General features: G+C 35.8%; 1 protein-coding gene across 2 annotated transcripts in view; it reads left to right on the top strand.

The window, feature by feature from the left end:
* LOC110443763 (protein unc-93 homolog A-like) overlaps window positions 1-13,901 on the top strand; it is a 41,499-nt gene extending 27,598 nt beyond the window's left edge. For both annotated transcript variants that reach the window (XM_021488157.1, XM_021488158.1), the window contains exons 3-5: window positions 5,619-5,754; window positions 10,513-10,644; window positions 13,128-13,901. In XM_021488157.1, coding sequence (XP_021343832.1) covers window positions 5,619-5,754; window positions 10,513-10,644; window positions 13,128-13,354 — 495 coding nt within the window. In that variant the 3' untranslated portion in view covers window positions 13,355-13,901. The remainder of the gene's footprint in view (window positions 1-5,618; window positions 5,755-10,512; window positions 10,645-13,127) is intronic.
* The last annotated feature ends 5,646 nt before the right edge of the window (window positions 13,902-19,547 follow it).

Consider the following 19,547-nt stretch of genomic DNA (forward strand, 5'->3'; position numbering starts at 1 on the left):
CGCGCTGAAACAGAACAATACACGCGCAGGTCCCATTACAGATGACAATGTGTCCAGGGACGATGATAATACGACAGTCTTTAATTAGCGCTGTTCCACCGACTCATCACTGTTATCAAAGAGCTGCCAATGCAGTCTATCTCGTCTTGAAGAATTTATTTGACAGATCGTGGTCGCCCCATAAGTAACAAGCTGGATTAAATATAGGCTAAGATACCTGATAAGTATCGATACATGATCGGATGGTTTTCCATTTAGATATGTTTCTTGACCATGTTATAAAATCGTTCTATAAGATTCTATCGATAAAAGAAGTGTCTTTCGGATTGAGCTTGAGGAAGGTCAAAAGAGAGTTCATTTTAATAAACCAAAATAAAATTGTGGTACTTTAAAAATACCGTGGTTTGTTTTCAGAACATATGTCTCTTACAACTCAAGTAATTGGATAAGCTAACACTTTTAATTCTAATCTTGCTACCAACAACTCAGGAAAATATCGCATCATGTGAATACATCACCAACATTGGACCCTTTTTTTTATATGACAAAACAATGTTAATTTCAAGATATAACGTGTAGGTAATGAATTAAATGAATGATTTCTTGTTGAATATAATAGCACATGTTTGGCAGAACCTTCAGTATTTCACTCCTCATTTGTGCTTGGGAAAATATCTGGTATTCTATCTCATATATTTTATTGTCCCGGGTCAAAAGGTCATTGTGTCCTTGACGTCAGCAGCTATTCCATTAAGTGTCCGTTGTATTGTACCACACCTGTAAACGGGCTACCATGAAATGTCTTTATTAACAAAAATAGACAATCTGACATGTATCTGATCGAGTTAAGTTCTTAGGTACAATCTGACGGACACGACGTCCTAAGTCCGATTTACTTTACAGGTTGTCCAATGAATTATTCACCAAGATAAAGATTACGTCTGGCAATGTACGTTAGCAGCTTCTCATTTATTACCAATCGTGTATCTTAACATAGCTGTGGACTTTAAACGTAAGAGCTTAATCGATAAGTTATGCTAAAATCACCTTTATGGGGAATTCAGAATTTATAAGATTTCTTTTCAGGAGATGAAAGTTAGCATATCACTTCATTCAAACGTAATCAAAGCAAATAGAATGGAGATATTGATTTACTTTATTATATACATAATGTTATAAGAGTTTTGTGTTGAATTATACATAACATTTTAACAGACAATACGTGAAATAGAAGATAGATAGTCAATGCAGTCGAAAATTTACTAAACATCTAATGTAAATGTGTAATGCAGTTATCAAACAAACCTGTTACCTGTTCGGCCGAACACTAAAAGTCATATTAAAGCAAGCCACCTCTAAGCTGGTCCTTCCCATAGCCTACTACCAGTAAACTGTCTAGCCTCCACAAATACGGGCATTCTTCCATCCATCAACTACTATTATAATTGTCCTACTGTTCAATTTTGGGAAGACAGATGTTTTTGTTTTAAACAAGCGTTTCGCATTCTTCAGTGAGTTATGCTACTTCTGCTGAAACGAGTTAACAGTCATGACAGAAACAACAAGTGAATACCGAAGTGTCAACAAAACCGTAACTACAACTCCAGAAATCAGTAAAAGGAGTAACCCAGGTAGTCCGGAAGGGTAAGCGTTATCTGCTTCATATTCGATATTACCATAATAATAATAATAATAATAATAATAATATACAACATTTGATATAGCGCCCTATCTACCATGTGCATCTAGGTCATATTTTAGTCACGTCATAAAAGCTAGAATTTAGTCGTGACAACCAAACAACAAGGCACACCTGTGAGTGTAATAAAACCAATGACCTTCTTATGACACAAAGAAATATAGACCGTCCTCGTGAGATCAGGAAGGCAACCATTACAATTCTCCATAGTCTTCATCAAGTTGCATCATTGGAAACCGTGTTGTAAGGTTGTCCGTGAACAGTCGACATCTATCAAAGGAATCATGAAATGTGTAGCAAGCTCGTGAATACCGAATCAACTGCGACATGTAAACGTCACAGGTTGGGCAAGCATTGGTGTCACTATCAAGAAAGAGAGAGATAATTCACTTGGTAGCGTCATCGTCACACCCATCGTAGTAGTAGTAAGCCGTCTTTGTTGGTCATATTGTAAATAAAGATAGATAAATAGGGGCTTAAGTAAACAAATATGAACTGTCCTTGATTTCAAGTTCAATAGGTAGGATAATGATTTTGTCGTAGAGTTTGGTATCGAGGTGATCATAGTGCGAAAGGTAATTGCTATTACAAAACAAAATATTCTCAGTATGTGTCTTACAATGGACAATAACTTATCACCGTCTTTTATAATCTTCTGATATTTTCTGTTTGATAAAAATACAAAGAAAAAAAGCAGCTCAGTGTAATTTCCAATCACGCCTTATTGGATTAATGTTAGAGAGCATTTGTCGATTAAGAATGATTGTACGCAAATTCCTTTCCAATCATCTTTTTCCTTACCATTACCAAAAACGGTTTCAGTTCGTTGACACACTGACATTCATATTGCTGTTGCCAGATTAAGGCAAATCATTTGATAAACGTCTATGTATGATAACGAACACAAACACCTGGAATAAATCCTGTAGTGAACCTATAATAAATGATCATGTTGGATTGCTTTTACATTCACAGAATTGTATTTAGTTATATTGAACGCAAGACAGTTTAATTCTTGAAAGAACTATCCAGCGAATAAACGCAAAAAAATCCCTCGCAGAACATTGCATGGGATGTGAGAAAATAATTCTAAACTACCTTCGTTTATTGTGGTCTATAGGGCACGACCAGTTAAACCAGAGGTCATATCCGAGTAGTAGAACAGGTGCTAGAAATATTAAGCAATAAGCACATGTTAGATATTTATTATATAGAAGCAGAATCCCCAACAAAATGAACATTTAATGGCCGTTTCGTCCATTTAAGACTCATTAATGGTTTCTAAGATCAAAAGAATAATATACCATATCAAATGTTCCGAAATATATCTGCTATACAAAAAGAAGAGAAAGGTGTATGATGATCAACCAGAGGGTTCTGTGTATGTCCCTGAACTGTTTTCGAAACCGGCTTGATATACACTCAGGAAATGGAGAGTCGCTAAATGACGACGACTTCAAGGTAGAAATCCATACATAGAACATTAATTGCGGCCATAATATATCTAACAGCAGTAGTATTTTTTTTGTATTCGAATGTTGGAATATCGTGTGAGAGGATTTGTATCTTATTCGAGAAACCTGCCATTAAAGCCATCAAGAGATTTTTTCGTTCCAAATAAGGATCAGTGCTGTTTTAGCGAACCTTGGAACCATCAAGACCGGCATCAATCTTGATTGGTCCGCCGCATTTTAGCACTGGAAATGTTCCATTTCCGTGCGAATTAACAAAACAATTATGTTTCACCTGACATAGAAAAATTCCTGAGGAATAAGAAGCTGTCTTACGTACAGTAATTACCGGTGTCCTGGAGTTCCTGATGTTCACCAAGGCTGCCTTGTACATATATACTCATTACAGATTGGGCAGGGAAATCAATTGGAGAACACCCGATATAGATTTTGAGACTTGGTGACTCGGTGCAATATACTTATCAAATATATCTCTGTAAATAATCACAGTTCCCGACGGAATATGTACCACTGATTGAAAACAATCGACACTGTGTCATTCGGTTCGAATGAATTAGTCATATACAACAAAACCCTTGTTACTCCCGAAGGGCCTTTTGTTAAACGGATGAAAAAATCCGATATTCTGAAACACCTTGGTATTACCATTTACGAACATATAAAGCGACAATGCAAAATTAAAAACCCGATTACGATTTAAATAGTTTTAAAATTATTAAACACGTAATATTATTGATCCACATTTTCCCTCTCTCTTAATGAAAGACAAGAAAAAATCCCCAATTACTCTGATGACATTTCGTGATTTTGGAGAATTGTTTGTTTATAGCCAATATCCGGATATTACGCGTTGCAGTCTCGCGTACTACTGCCTTTTGCAGGAGAACGTCCCGTTGTCATGGAAATAAACTGATTCAATATTTCTAATTGAGAATCATACCATAATTAACGTTAAATTCCAGATTGATTTCGTAATAATTGGAACTTTTCGCTCGCCTTGCCCGGTAAACCAGTGAGCTTATGCTATGACGCACCTTTTGCCCTTCGTCAGACCGTCGACCGTCGTGTGTCTTCTGCCAATGTTTTCATTTTAAACATTATTTATATTGAACAGCTGATTAGATTTCAACCAAATTTCCTATGTTATGTCCTTAGGATAAGAGACAAAACATGGTATAAAGGAAGGATGTGGAGGGTATAGACATTACATAACTCCCACACTTGATAGGTACATGATATACAGAAACCTCCTGCTAAACTTTAAAAATCTGATTCGCGAGTCAAGTTTTCTCTGTCTATCTCATAAAGGAGTGTTCCATTATATTTCTCTCATTTCCCCGTGTGTAAGATAGAGCTTTCTCTAACCCTGGACAGGTGTATCCGCACTTTTACCGGTGTGAGATTACCTTGTCTCACCCTAGGGTTGAGACGGGGGGATTCCCCTATTCATAAAAATGGTATGACGTCACTTCAGCAAAAAAATGACGTCACGTCAACAATCCATCAACGTCACGTCAACCCTGAATTTAGCATGTAACGTTATCATTACATTGTGTATATGATACAGATCGGGGGAACAGGGTAAGAGAAAAAAAAAATCACCCTTTTGTGGGTAAGATAGAGGAATCTCAACCCTCGGGGAAAAAATCTTAAGTTGCCAAACACTCGGCAAAGCCTCGTGTTTGGCAACATAAGAATCTTCCCCCTCGGGTTGAGATATCCCTATCTCACCCCAAAGGGGGTGAAAGATTCTATTAGTCCAGGGTAGGAAAGGGTATAGGAAATTTCTATCTTACACCCCATTTCACGTGACGTGACGTCAGAAAGGCTCAACAATGACGTGACGTCACGAATTCGGTACTATCCGATGCTGCAATGCGAAAAAGGCGACGTGATGAAATTATAACCTTTTACGATATATTTACCGTACACGTTACAAAGATGTGATTAATTTTTCGGCGCAAACATTGTTTGCAAATATGGAATATGCTTAATATGGCTGGCTGATTCGTTTTTGTTTGAAATGTTCAGGGAAAATTTATATTTTCAAAATGGTGGCCAGTCCAAACGCATTTTCAAGGTTTCTTGGTTTATTCTGGTGGTTGGGATTAGAGAAAAATAATCTTTCATGCCCGAGGGTGTAGGACAGTAAAATTCCGATCTCGGGATTTTCAAATTTGGCAAAACCCTCGGCAAAGCCTTGGGTTTTACCAAATTTGAAACCCCTCGGGTGGAATTTCCCTGTCCTACACCCATGTGTATGAATTAGTCTTATATTATACAACTGGAAACAGAGAGACTTTCCTGAGGCTTAGGCAATCTTAAGATTTCCCACTCGCTTTCTTTTTGTTTGGTTATGACTTGAGTTTCAAAAAATCGATATCCTTCTTCAAAACTGAAAATGCCTGATCCTAATAAGTACTTCCTTGTTTGTCTGTCGTTTCCAGGTATACGGTACAGACGGACTGGGTCTGTCCATGGTGGGCTACTTCATGATGTGCTACGGGACTTGCCAGTTAGCAACTCTGCTCGTTTTGGAAAGGTTCCAGAAACGAGTTAAACCTATAGTGTTTGTCCTAAAAGGTGGGTATTTATCACAGGTGAATAAGGATACACTTTAGAAATCGTATACCTGTTATAACAGAACCACAGTATCCTCTTACGTAGAACAACGACTTTGTGAACCGCATTCTTTGTTACTTATACTAAAAGAACGATAGGTTTGTTGAGATGTGTGTGCAGTTTTGGTTGATGATATATTTTCTGTTTTCACTGTATGCTTCAGCTAGAAACTCCTCTAAAGAAAAGGAATGTAGCGCTTGTTGTTCATATCCTTATGATATAGTCTCGTAACAAAGGGTCACGAATATCTTAAATGACATATATAGTAGAAGACCGGATATCAGTCGAGTAGCGGCAGATTTTTTTATTATAAATACTTGACGTTTGTAATGTAAGCGAATTGCTCAAAGTTACTCATCCCTATCCGATTTGGTGTCTGGTACTATACATTGTAAATGTAACTGACGTGAGAGACGATAGTGAAACAGATTTGTAAGAATGTTTTTACAAAGTAAAGTCCTCGCTGGCGTATTCTGTTGATTTCAACACATTTTAGATAATCACATTAAGAAGTGATAAGAAGGCATCTAATTTTGGTTTGCTGATGCAGCATACCAAAATAGAAGAAGAGCATGTCAAGAAAACCGTTGGGCAATATATACATGAATAAAGAATTATTTACATTAAAACCATGCAAAAAGTACAAGAAGTATAATGTTAGAATTCCATAAGGATAGGCGTTTCTGAAGGTCAAGAAATGTTGAGTCAGGATTTAGCCCTTACGAAATACTTACTATCAGTTAAGTATCCTAAATAATAAAATCCTCTTAATATTTTCCTTTAACCTTCTATTAAATGAATTCAAACACGAACAGTGTGGTATAAATATATCCTTACATGTTCAGTAATACTTGTTCAGCGAGTTTTTTATTTCTTTCCTTTAGAAAAGATCCCTCAGCATTTTGTTTTATTTCGGGAAATGGTTCCTTTAAACCCCTCAAATTGTAGCACAAACTATTTAGTGATATAAAAATTCAAAGGAATAATTAGAGATTTGATTAATTTCGTTCGGAATTTGCTTTCATGTTTTTCTTCGAAGATTGGCAATTTGAACACTTGAATCGGAAACTAAGCATTCCTTCGTGATGTAACCTCGGATGAAGTCAGTTCTGTATTAGGTAGCCAATTATCAGTGGAAAGCAATACCGCGGGCGCTATTTCAAATAAATCAATTTACGACTATGCTTAATCACATAGAAACGCTCCTAGCGTTAATAATTTCGTTTTCAACGACGTTCGGAACACAAATCCATCCATCAATAATACTCCATTACACTAAGTGGAATATTGTGTACCTTCGAATTACATCGTCTTTATACATTGTAGCGCCTTTGCGTAATGGACGACAGTTACACAAGGAACGGCATAACATGGTACCATCAAGGGACATGGTTAGCGATGATAACTAACTCCTAGATATTTATAATGAATTTGTTTGGTCCCATACTTTTATTTTAACACACCGTGTATCAACTTCGTTACGAAGATATTCTGTTTCTCACATAACAAATGCAGTTATATATCAAATGTATGCCGCGTCTTCACATCACATCACAGGTGTGGGGGAAATACGCTATGCGATATTTCTTCTCTCAACACTTTAAATATCGTAAACTCACATGTTCAATTATTTTTTACATAAGTAGTTCAAACTGTACAATGTCTGATAAATCCTTGCCATATCCGGGCTGATGCCAAACATGTCCGGTAAAATTTAAAAGATACTCAATCGTCACAGATTGATGTCGGATCATTTCGACAGCGTAGATGAAAACCTCTTCGGCAGACAAATATTGCCAAGTAAGTGTGTGCTGATCAGGGGCGTCCATCTGGGGAATCCTGAAATCTAGAAAAAGACTCTGAAGTAGAGAATAAAAATGTGATATATAGATTCCTGATACACGGAACAGGTTAAGCTTTAGAGAATTAACTGTGACATTTTAGAACAATCTCTAAAGTAGCGAATCACCTATGAGATTAAAATCCTTATTGGTAATGAATCGCGATGTAAACCCCTGATACTCCAAATAGGAAAAGCGAATCGATAGCGACATGTAAACTGTATAAGCAGTGTAGGATGTAATTTTACTACTTACGAACAAAAAATTGAAGTCGTTACGTTGTCATAAAATCCGGTATTGTGTTGAATGTTATTCATATCAGGTTTATATATCACGTTCTTGACGATAAATGAAATGCAGCGAATTCGTAAAAGTCTTTTTTATTTAACGGCATACACCGTCAATATAATATATCGGTGTGAAATTTAAGTTTCGGACGACAGGTGTTTTATCACCTTTATTTCATAACTCTTAAATTAAGTCAGTTTCTTGAAAATATCAAATCAAATCATTGCACAGATGATTCCTATAAGAACACCGAGCTACTGCTGGAATGATCTTCCACAAAATTCAACGCTAGTGTCGTCGACCAAAACTGATCATTTTGTTATCATGTTTAGCAAAATAAATATAGTTTCCAATGAAAAGATATGTTTCAGTGTTAACCTGTTTAAAACAAGAGGATAGAGGTATCAAGTAAGCGGGAGGAATTGAGGTATACAGGTTGGAGAGGACGCTTGAACAGAATTGTAAATATCTCAAATTTAATGTTATTAAACTTTTTAAAATCCACTTTCGATTAACACCGCTATGTAAAGCCGATCTTGGAACTTATTGCCAATTTCCCTATTTACAGGGGTTAGTATGGAACTATGCATAAGTAACAACTGGAAACCAAGCCTATGTTATGAATATAAATAAGGAACATATTGTCATGCTTGAAACAGGTTTGAGCTCAATTCTGTCTACCAATATAAAAGCCGACAGATGAAAACCGTCCCTATATAACGTGCCTGCAATTACACGACCACCACAAACACCCCGATAGTGACTAGACACGCCATTTGTTTTATATTTCGTCTCACCCTTGTGACATTTCCAAATTGTAAACGTCTACTGTCATCTTTAATAACCTCCAAATATCTCAACGTCTCTGTGCTCGACTCCCTGTCTACCTAAATGGTACTGAAGATAATTACTGAGATAGATATTATATCAAGTTCCCTCCTTACGATGATAAGTTATTTCCCACTAGATTAACAGCCTCAATTAGCTTGCTGTAGTTTTATTGGTCTTGCCAGCGTAATTATCTGTATTACTTAACATGACTCCTGGATATACACGCTCTATTGATAAATCTGTAACACTACCACAGAGTTCTCTCCTTTAGATATGGCTTCACCATGTATTAGACTTACCGAGTTCTTTGAATTGACTGGAGACATCATGACGAGTGCCATATGTGATTCAGAAAACTTGCATTACCTTATATCGCCTCCATTTTGGGTGATGAGGGTTCCAGGGGCATTCCTTTTTGTTTGCTGTGTCCTCAGTTCCAGTTAAGTTGTCTTTTCGTATCAACCCAAGTCTGTCGTTTGTCATCGGACGTTGAGGCAGTGCTAAATATGTTTATACTTCAAACTGTTCCGTTAGTTGTAACATGCTGTAAAATACCTTACGTTACTACATATTTCCAATCTTTAATCACTGGGATAACACCATCATATAATAAATCTGGTGTGTGTATCAGCACATGTGCTCAGGGATTAAAACGGCATATTTCTTATGATTTTTTTCTACTCTATTTCTTAGTCAAGGAAATTTTGTTTTCTCTACCTTGTTTAGTAAAGCAAATTATAATTTTAGAGTGATGTCTAACTCGTTTTTATGGCATTGAAGTTGTGAACGGAGTTTGATAGCGTATCTATTTGAAACTAGTCCAATGCTCTCTACGTGAACTGGAACTCATTGCATTTATTAATACAGGCGTTACCTGATGTTATAAGTTATTTTGATCCACTCTTACATTATTTAGGGAGAACGGCTGTAGTTTGTTCAATTCATTCGTATTCTAATTATATAATTATGCTCCCACACTCGCTGGCTAATGACTGTTACAATTATATTTCTTTTCATTTATACTGATTCAACTGATTGTGGGCTATTGCCTTTCACAACATAGTCTTCTGGTTTTCTGATCAGAATTTATAATTCTTAAATCTACTTTGCAGATTTCCTGATGTTGTAGGCGAACGGTTTGTCTTTCATAACACATTCTCCTTTAAAGATTTGCTGACAGTGTTGGTCATTGGATTGCCTTTGACAACATACCATCCTTTGTGTTACTAAAATGATTCTTGATGTGTTAGCTATTGCTGTTCACATTTACTAGTTTCTGATGTTGTTTCAAATTACATTTCACCACCTACCCGTTAGTTACCTTATTTTAACGATGTCCTGATATTGTTGGCCATTACCTTTCACAACATACTTTCCTTTATCACATAATGTGCCGTGTTATCCAGTGAATATACCCATGTCATGTGTTTGGCGTATTGACCCATGTAATATGACCTATCGGCCCTGTGATTGGTTGTAAGTTCCAATTGTTTCAATTGTGACGTCACGCATAGGACAAGTACATGACGTCACAGACTCACGCACTGGAATCAAAATGGCGGCTTTTTACATTACAAAGCTGCATGAAAATTATGGTTTTACACGAATAAATGCCACAAATCTTGATTAAGTGATAAAAAGGATCTTACACTCGTTTTCATTTCATATGAAATGGAAACTAATGTAAGATCCTATATTTATCTTTATTTCTTATATGTTAGCTATTACCTTCCCCACTATACTCCACTTTCCTTTACAGGTTTCCTGATCTCGCTCGGACTTCTGATCTTGCTCTATGTTTGGGAGCCGGCAGACGACTGTGTCTATACCGTCCTTGGATATATGGCTCTCTGGGGGGCAGTGGACGCGGTCTGGCAGTCTCAAGTTCAAAGTAGGTTTTGACCATAGGTCAAATCAAAAGTACGTCTAGAGACTAATAAGTAGTAACGGTACAATGTTGATACTGACTGGTTGTCATGGTTACAAAGTGGTTTTAACATATCCTTAATACCTGGATACCTTTGACTCCTGGTTATACCCAAAGGTTGAGAGTCACAGTATGTTACATTTGTTTTACCATACTTAATACAAACATTTCCTTTATGAAAGTGTGTTTTTTAATTATTTAATGTAGCTTCTAGTGTGTTTTACTCTTTGTAAATTAGCATATCGATTTTTCTGATGTATATTGAAGCCAGGATTAACGATACATTAGCGCATAGGCGAGGCAATGCTTCTAGCTTATCTGGGTAACGCAGTATTGTATATCACAAAATCTCACGACCTGGAATTCCGCTGAGATAGCAAAAACTCTAGCGAATAGCTGTGCATGACAGAACCATCGTCGCAACTAATCAGTTGTAATGGAAAGACTCAGGGGCCCAGATAATGTTAGTAATTGAAATGGGAATTTAAAAAGGATGATCGATCCCTTCTGTTGGACGTGCGACATTCTATAGCCTCATCCACTAGTAGAGAGTTGTATTATTTCTATGTCAAAACTGCTATAATAACAAAACAAGTCAGGCAGATTCATCACAGTGTGGATATGTGAACATTTTGAAAAAAATCAAAAAAATCTAAGAACTGACTACTTAATCATGTTTATGTCTTGGTGAGCTCGAACTAGTTCAGATAAGAAAACGAACTAAAGTAAAACATACAATTTAAAATGAGTATCTTCATAGACATATGATGTTGACAGGGACAGGGACACACTAACAAAGAGGGTTACATAGAGATGGCAAACAATGTGTCACAGGTATCACATACCTGATTGAGTCGTTGTTCAGCTCGATATTAACTCTTTATTTCCTCAAACCTGAAGAGTTACATGTACAAGAACATATATATACAGGTTTATTAATGGTCAATTCATAATCAAATAAACATATGTTCAAAATAACGCGAAACATAAATTATATAAACGTTGTTCGTCTATGATTAACATGTTAGCAAATTGTAGTTAGAGTTATTCATTCTGAGATAAACATGTATTTAATAACGATTTTATCGATGATACAATTTCATCGTTTTATCAACAAAAGTAGCACAAATCAATACTAAGCTTTCATAATCTAAGTCACATAACTTGTAATGGAGGATTCCTCCTTGTGGTAGGTGAATTATATTGTAATCTGAGAAGGAATATCAATAAAGTTATCTGTTAGGATGGAACCTTTACAGGTTTTACATGTGGCTTCGGATGTGTCCGCGCTGCAGATACACAAAAATCCTGAAGGAATTCTTAAAGCATGAAAACTCGATATCCCTTTTAAATCGTAAACTTTTGTTACATTTGATATCAACAGTTATCACGAAACCCGTAAATACAAAATCAAACATTCCTTATGCCGCATCATTTCTGTATAAGCCTAGCAAAATCATATATAAAAAATTAAAAGATGGAAACTGAAAATCGATTCGTTACAATCTTTTGATTGCAACGGTACATTTCAGGTTTAAGATTACGTATTAATAGTATTTATATACTTTCCATTTGCAATCATTATTTAATGTAATAGACACTATGCTCGCGGAATAGGTGTGAGTAAGGGTGCATATTGAATGAGGGACATAATTGTACATGTATCAAACTTAGACAAACGAAATCGGCAGTAGACTTATTTTTTGTATCATTGAAATCAAAATAAACAAAGGAGGGAAGGATCTATTACAATATTGTCTACGTATATTTGTTTTCTACAATACATAAAGGCTTAAGATAACCCTATATCCTAATCTGACTCACACATCAGTTAAAACGCTAACGATGTCGGTATGGTGATTATCTTTGTTTATTAAGCATACATACATCATAGTGAACGTTGCAATAACATGTCCTCAATTAAGGAGGGGGTTTATTCAACATGCAGCTTTCATTCAATATCTACAGACCATAGATACAGATTCATACTTAAAAACTATCTTTTAATTATACAAGATAATATAACTCTTTCCTACATAGGTCGGTCGGTGATTTATGATATTGACTCAATATTGATTTTTTTATTTTATAGTTATAATATTCATCAATTATTGATAGGAATTGAGGTTAATATGTGCTAATATGAACATGCAAAGTTATGTTGACTTCGACTTTATATCGGTTAGTACAACTTCCTCAGGTCCATATAACCACAGATTCACCTCCACAGAAGTCACCAATTATTAAATATTATAACTTTTTAAGATATGTTAGTATTACGTAAATAACTAACTGTACATGTGTTTATTATAGTTGACTAGATTCAAAGGAAAACAGGATATACCTAATGTAGAGGATAGTGTCATACAATGTTACATACTTATTTTGATTCAAAAGACACCAAGTGAAGAATAAATCAAGGTAACATTCTTTTATTGATTTTACAGACATCTTGGTCGCCAACGTAACACGAAAAGAGCCTGCAATTATCGGTTTCCGGATCTGTCAAGGATTTGGCCTGACCGTTGTGTTCCTAGCGTCCATCTGGCTCTCACTACTCTATAAACTGTGTCTCGTGTGTGGCGTCCTCATCATGGGTGTGCTGGGATACATGATCCTTGAAATCAACAACAACCCAATGACCCCACTGGAACCAAGACCTTTCAATGTCTGATAACCCAATGACCCCACTGGAACCAAGACCTTTCAATGTCTGATGACCCAATGACCCCACTGGAACCTAGACCTTTCAATGTCTGATGACCCAATGACCCCATTAGAACCAATACCTTTCAACGTCTGATGACCCAATGACCCCACTGGAACCAAGACCTTTCAATGTCTGATGACCCAATGACCCCATTAGAACCAATACCTTCCAATGTCTGATGACCCCACTGGAACCTAGACCTTTCAATGTCTGATGACCCAATGACCCCACTGGAACCAAGACCTTTCATTGTCTGATGACCCAATGACCCCATTGGAACCAAGACCTTTCAATGTCTGATGACCCAATGACCCCATTGGAACCAAGACCTTTCAATGTCTGATGACTCAATGACCCCACTGGAACCAAGACCTTTCAATGTCTGATGAGTGGTAAAACAAGGACAACGTTTCACTAGAATGACGGTTTTTGCAAATCTAGGTCATTAAGGTTGCAAGGCTACGTACTAAGTACGCGTAAATAAATTGCATTCCTCTTGGGTCCATTGTAACGCAATGACATGTATTGATAGCGTTTTATGAGGGTTTGATAAATGTTCAAAAAAGGGTTCTTTTTCCATTCCCCAAAACCTCATGAACGGAAAGCATTACCTATTGTGTTGGCCGAATTTCATTGATTAAACAGCGGACGATCACCTTCCTACACAAGTTGTTAGCTAGTCGATGAAATACTGTGTACGAGATAACTTGTGTTTTGAAGCAATGGAACTTCACGAACCATGGCAAGTCGTAAACTAGTCGATAAAACCCATTTACCACGATTCGCTCATCAACAGTTGGCAACAGATTATTGTCTCGCCACAGTAAGTGATCTGTAACTGTTGATGATACGAACGTTATTCCTATACTCTTTGTTAGGTTTAAATACACAACAGTGCTTGTTAGCAGACGTGTGCATATTGTTTACAAAACGATGTGAAGTCGGTTTACTCATCTCGACTTCTGAGGAGTGCTGTTGACAGGTTCATAGAACGACCAAAGCATGGAGAGAAAATCGAGGATTTTCGTAGATCTTAGTACAATGTATAAATAGAATAGATTAAAGTAAATGTATATACAATTTCCATCATGCATTAGGACATTTGCGGATACTTGAGTTGTTTTCACTGTATTCTATTTTTAGAACTAGAGGTTGTTGCATACGAACGGGACCACGTGATATTAAGCACATTATGGGGCTAAATGTCAACCTAGCTGGTATCCCTCATTATGCCTGATCATTGTTGTAATTATAAATATGCACACAAACAGTAATTGAAAACTTATTTTGCGAGCTTTCGAAAACGTCTGTGCAAAGAGTGCAAAAGACTTGTATCTCAACTCTCGCCGAAAACAACTCCATTTCCAACAGTTGTTGAATTTAGATTAGCCTTACTTAAGCCTTCAGCTGCTTTTAGTTTACATTCATAGTTGACATGAATGCTTACGGGAAAATGACATATTGCCATCTCTATTTAGTGGGTTATATAGTTACAATGACATAAGGCAATGCAATTCATTTAATGCATGTCAACATTGAATCATCACTTTTGTTCTTATATTACATAGACAAACACTTTTCGGAAATAACAATGAATATCATCAGATAAGAAACCTGGTAAAATGCTAACGTAAAATGTCTTTTCATACGACGTTAGAATATCGCAATTTTGTTTTAAAATAGTGCAAAAATTAACAGAACCTATTTAGAAAGCCAAACATGTTGCAAAGTGTAAAAAAAGACTTGCTTGAAGTCAAAAAACATCGTGACACATACTTTTTCTCATACATGATTGTCCACTTTTCGTCATTTCGTCAGACATATGTTAGTCGAGATAGATAATTACTCATTTCAGCTGTCTTCTTTGTTTTTGTAATTTAACGTAAAACTCTAAACTCTATTATCATTGACGATGATTAAGCTATTGTTTCCAAGTGTTTTGTTTCTGTTAAATCGTTGTATATTATCAACAAAAATTTTTATTCACAGTTACACACCACTCTCAAAAATAAACATGTAGCTTACGTACTTGCATACTACTCTTAACGTTTCATCAACAAGAAAGTGCCAACTTTTAATATATATGAAAAAAGTATTCGTACACCTCTTATTTCGTTATGGTTTCATACAAATCCGAGTATAGGTGTCCCTAGAAAGAAAACAAAGAAAAGACACTTTTGGAGGGTGTGTTCATGCAAATGAAACTACAGGGTACCAGTATTTAAACCAAGGAGATGTGTTGCACGCTCTGTTTTTTTATATCTCTATGGTAACGTGCAATGATCTTAAACGTAGGATCTCTTTTTATAGAGTTTCAAGGTTTCCTTCGGTTTTTTCTTAAAAAAAATTCAGGGGGAAACCCCTTACTGCTATGTCGTGTTTGACGCAGGTCTGAGAAACGTTGATATTAATCACGATAGGCAGGGGATATTGGAATCTGTACAAACAGTAATAAAGGTGTTCTTTAATGGATTTATTGACGGTACGTCAACGGGGATAATGTTCAAACAAAACAAAATGAACCCAACAAACATTTGACGGTTATAGCATGCCTTACGTCGCCATGCATTTATTAGCTGAATCAACAAGCGGTTTCGACACTGAGTCAATAGTTCTTTACTGCCCAAAGTGTTATGGTATGTGAGTTGCACCATCCTCACAAAGGGCGTTATGTAGAAGAAAGTTGATTTCCCTCTGCATGGTGTAATGGTGTAGATGAGGCCATAGGGTGTTATGTTGCAGGAAGACGCCATCACGGTAACCAAGACTGCCTACCCACTCAACTCATTCCATCGATCGATGTTTATGTTCACTAAGGATATACTGTTTTGTGTAAATTAATACGGGGCCATCCAGATATATTACTCGACCACTGTAGGCGTGTTATCGTCTGAGAGGACGTCGATAGCGGCCGACCAGTATTTGTTTTCTTTTTGTCGTCAGTCTACTTATTTACTGAATAACATTACTTTTAATATGCATTACATTTTGACGGTGCATATTTCCTTGGTTTTGAAAAATTACATAATTACAATAGATAATGCAGTATTAATACATTAAATTAATGCTAGTGCATGCGTATAGCTGTATTTATTTGATACGACATAAGTTAGATAATGTGATTAATCATACCAAATAACTTCAGGTAAAATAGCTAAAGTACTGGGTGAAGGGTTGTTGTTCAAAACTGTATTGAAATTAAATTGTAATACAATGAGAATAAACGTTAAATGCGAATGCACATCAAACTGGCAAACGAGTTTGAATACCGTAAAGAAAGTTTTAAATGTTTTAAATGTTTTTAACACTGTTACATATCTGCAACAATTCATAAATCAAAGGCAATGTATTGTTAGAGTTTTTTTGCTGTGGCGTCTGTGGAATCATGCATGGTCATCCGACCCGAATATGTGTGAACTGTCACCTCTGTGGAATATGAATCGCGGACCCGAATCCCCCAAACTGTCCCATCCCCCATCCCATTTTCTATCTTTCATGTTAGAAATGCATTCATACCAAAACATATTGTTCTCACAACATCGATAACCCCGCAAGTGTTTCTCTTAAAACGTACACATACAGAACAGAGTCATATATCAGATGGTGAAGTATGTCTACAGCCGCCATTCTCTACCATTGTATTTCAATATACGGAGTTTATCGAAACCAGCATGTGACTGTCAATCACGATATAAAATGTGACTTTGAAAGGGAAAACGAAACTAATATATTGATTTTCTGTATGTGAATGTAAAGAATTTGGCACAAACATAGAGCATGAGAAAAGATATTAAAATTAGTTGCATGATGTAAGGAGGGATTTTTGTAGTCTACTGTCGCGGAATTAGTTGTATACTTACTGGTATCAGCTGAACGGTACTTTAAATTTACGTCCTGATATAGAAAATGGAACATAAATATTTTGGTATTGAAAAGAAACGTTATTAGACATGGAGACACAATTTGACATTAAAAACCTACGGACACTGAAAATACATCAGTAAATGTTCGGAACTAATTTATTAAAAAAACACCTGGATGGGTATTGAAGAAGTAAAGAAGGGATACAGTGTGTACCTTATGGCTGGTGGTGTGCATTGAGGATTCGTGCCTGGTAGGCTGGCGTGAGGGGGGGAGGGGGGGATGGGAGGGGAGGGTGTACATGTCAAACAAGACAAAGACTTCAGTCTGCTTTTCAATCTGCATATCTCGTGACAAAAAAAAGTTATTCTAGAAAAATCGATTCGATTTAATGTTCTGGGAAGATACATTTTAAATCGCCGATATGGGTTTTGTTGGCAAAATGAATATGAATGTTGCCATATTTCACTCTGCGAGGTGACACTAGTTGTGTGGTGATTTGCATATCATTTACAAATGGGGCTTAAGTCAGTGTATAATTGAACGTATTGATACATTTTACCTTATGGTGCTGTAACGTAGCAGTCCAATGTTATTGCATCATAATTTTTTCATTAAGGTTATATGTTTTTCCTTTGCAAATTAAGATAGCATATCACTTTACAATATTGCTATACAGCAGATTTCCATTACGTCTAGTATGACAGAAAGTTATCGCTTATTTGCCTTAATTATTTTACATCGATTTTGCCACCTTCCTATTTTCCAATCAACGATTTAATAATCTACCACGTAACCTTATGTATTTTAAGTATCCGCTTCCATAGACAAAATTCCAGTGTATGTTTCAATTTTCTCGGGGGAAGCCTCCAGGACAAACGCATGGCCAATGCTGTCTATTTGGACATGTGGCACGTGATATAGTAACACCTAGGTGACATTACATATTTTCACATATGTAACGAAGTATATTAACAATATTTCACGTGGTCTTTCAACACATATGTGACATTATATATTCACACATATATTACATGATATATTAACATACCTCACATGCGATATTATGACAAATGCCATTTGATTTGTCAACAAAGACAACTACACAAAGTCAAACATTAATTTTGAATACTCAACCTTTCATTTAAAGCTTATACGCGAAAACAAGAATAACGAAGGTAAATCTGTGTGAACGGTTATAAGTTAAAACATAACAAACGTAAAAATATTTTGAGAATATATTCCTTTCAAAACATACAAAACTTTAGTAATGATTTTTATCGATTTCAATGCTATTATTTAATCCATTTTTTCTTTTTAATTATGTTTGTTTCTAACGCAGCTGCATTTAAGTGCTTTTATATTTGAGTAGTTATTACAGTGATATACCTAGATGGAGTTAAGCATTATACCCCTCGGTTTTTACACGTTTTACCTAAAAACAAAGTACCACAAAGTAGTCAGGCTTAACTAAAACACATTATCATTAAGTCATAAAAGAGTACCCATGAGTTGTTGAATCTTATAAAGATATAAATGTTGCAACGCTTATTTCTCATTGGCTGTTATGAGTTGTAGTAATGCCATTCGTATATCATACATACTGAGTAATTGTCAATGTCAACTGTGATTAACGGTAATTGTACTTATTTTGTGTAGCATTCAGAGATATCACAGTCAGATGGTATAAAATACAAAGTTTCATACTTGATGTTACAATATTTTTTCTCTCCTCAATATTTGCACGTGTTTACGTTTCCGGTATACGTCACATATTCAAGGTAATTTGATACATATTAAAATATGCCAGAGAAGTTGTTTTTCGACCCTTTCCTTAGATTATCTTATTATTCTTTCTCTTGCCTTATTTGGTGGCAAGAGGATGGTTTTATCTTTTCTTTTTACTCTATTAGGCGTTCCACAAGTTATAAACTATAAATATTTCAAATTGATTTTACACAGTTAATGTTCATATAGTCGTCTTTCATCCGATACTTGTCTACAAATATTTGTGTTGTACATGAATAAAAACATTAAAAATCCAACTTTTATTTTATTATATATTCCCCTTGCACTGATGACTTACGGTCTGTGAGTGTTGTAAGAAAATGATGCACAAACACTATAACCAAACAAAATGTTTTAGAATATTTCTCTCGCTGAGATGACTTTATGGACAGATAATTAAACAACTTGTTTTAAAACTTAATACTGTTAACGAATTATTATGTTATTAGGAATTCCAAGGATTGAGAAGTCCTGTGTCATTCAAAGCTGCACATACTAGCTGGTGGTT

Source organism: Mizuhopecten yessoensis, unplaced genomic scaffold (genome assembly GCF_002113885.1).
Source record: "Mizuhopecten yessoensis strain PY_sf001 unplaced genomic scaffold, ASM211388v2 scaffold716359, whole genome shotgun sequence".
In the NCBI taxonomy this organism is placed as follows: domain Eukaryota; kingdom Metazoa; phylum Mollusca; class Bivalvia; order Pectinida; family Pectinidae; genus Mizuhopecten; species Mizuhopecten yessoensis.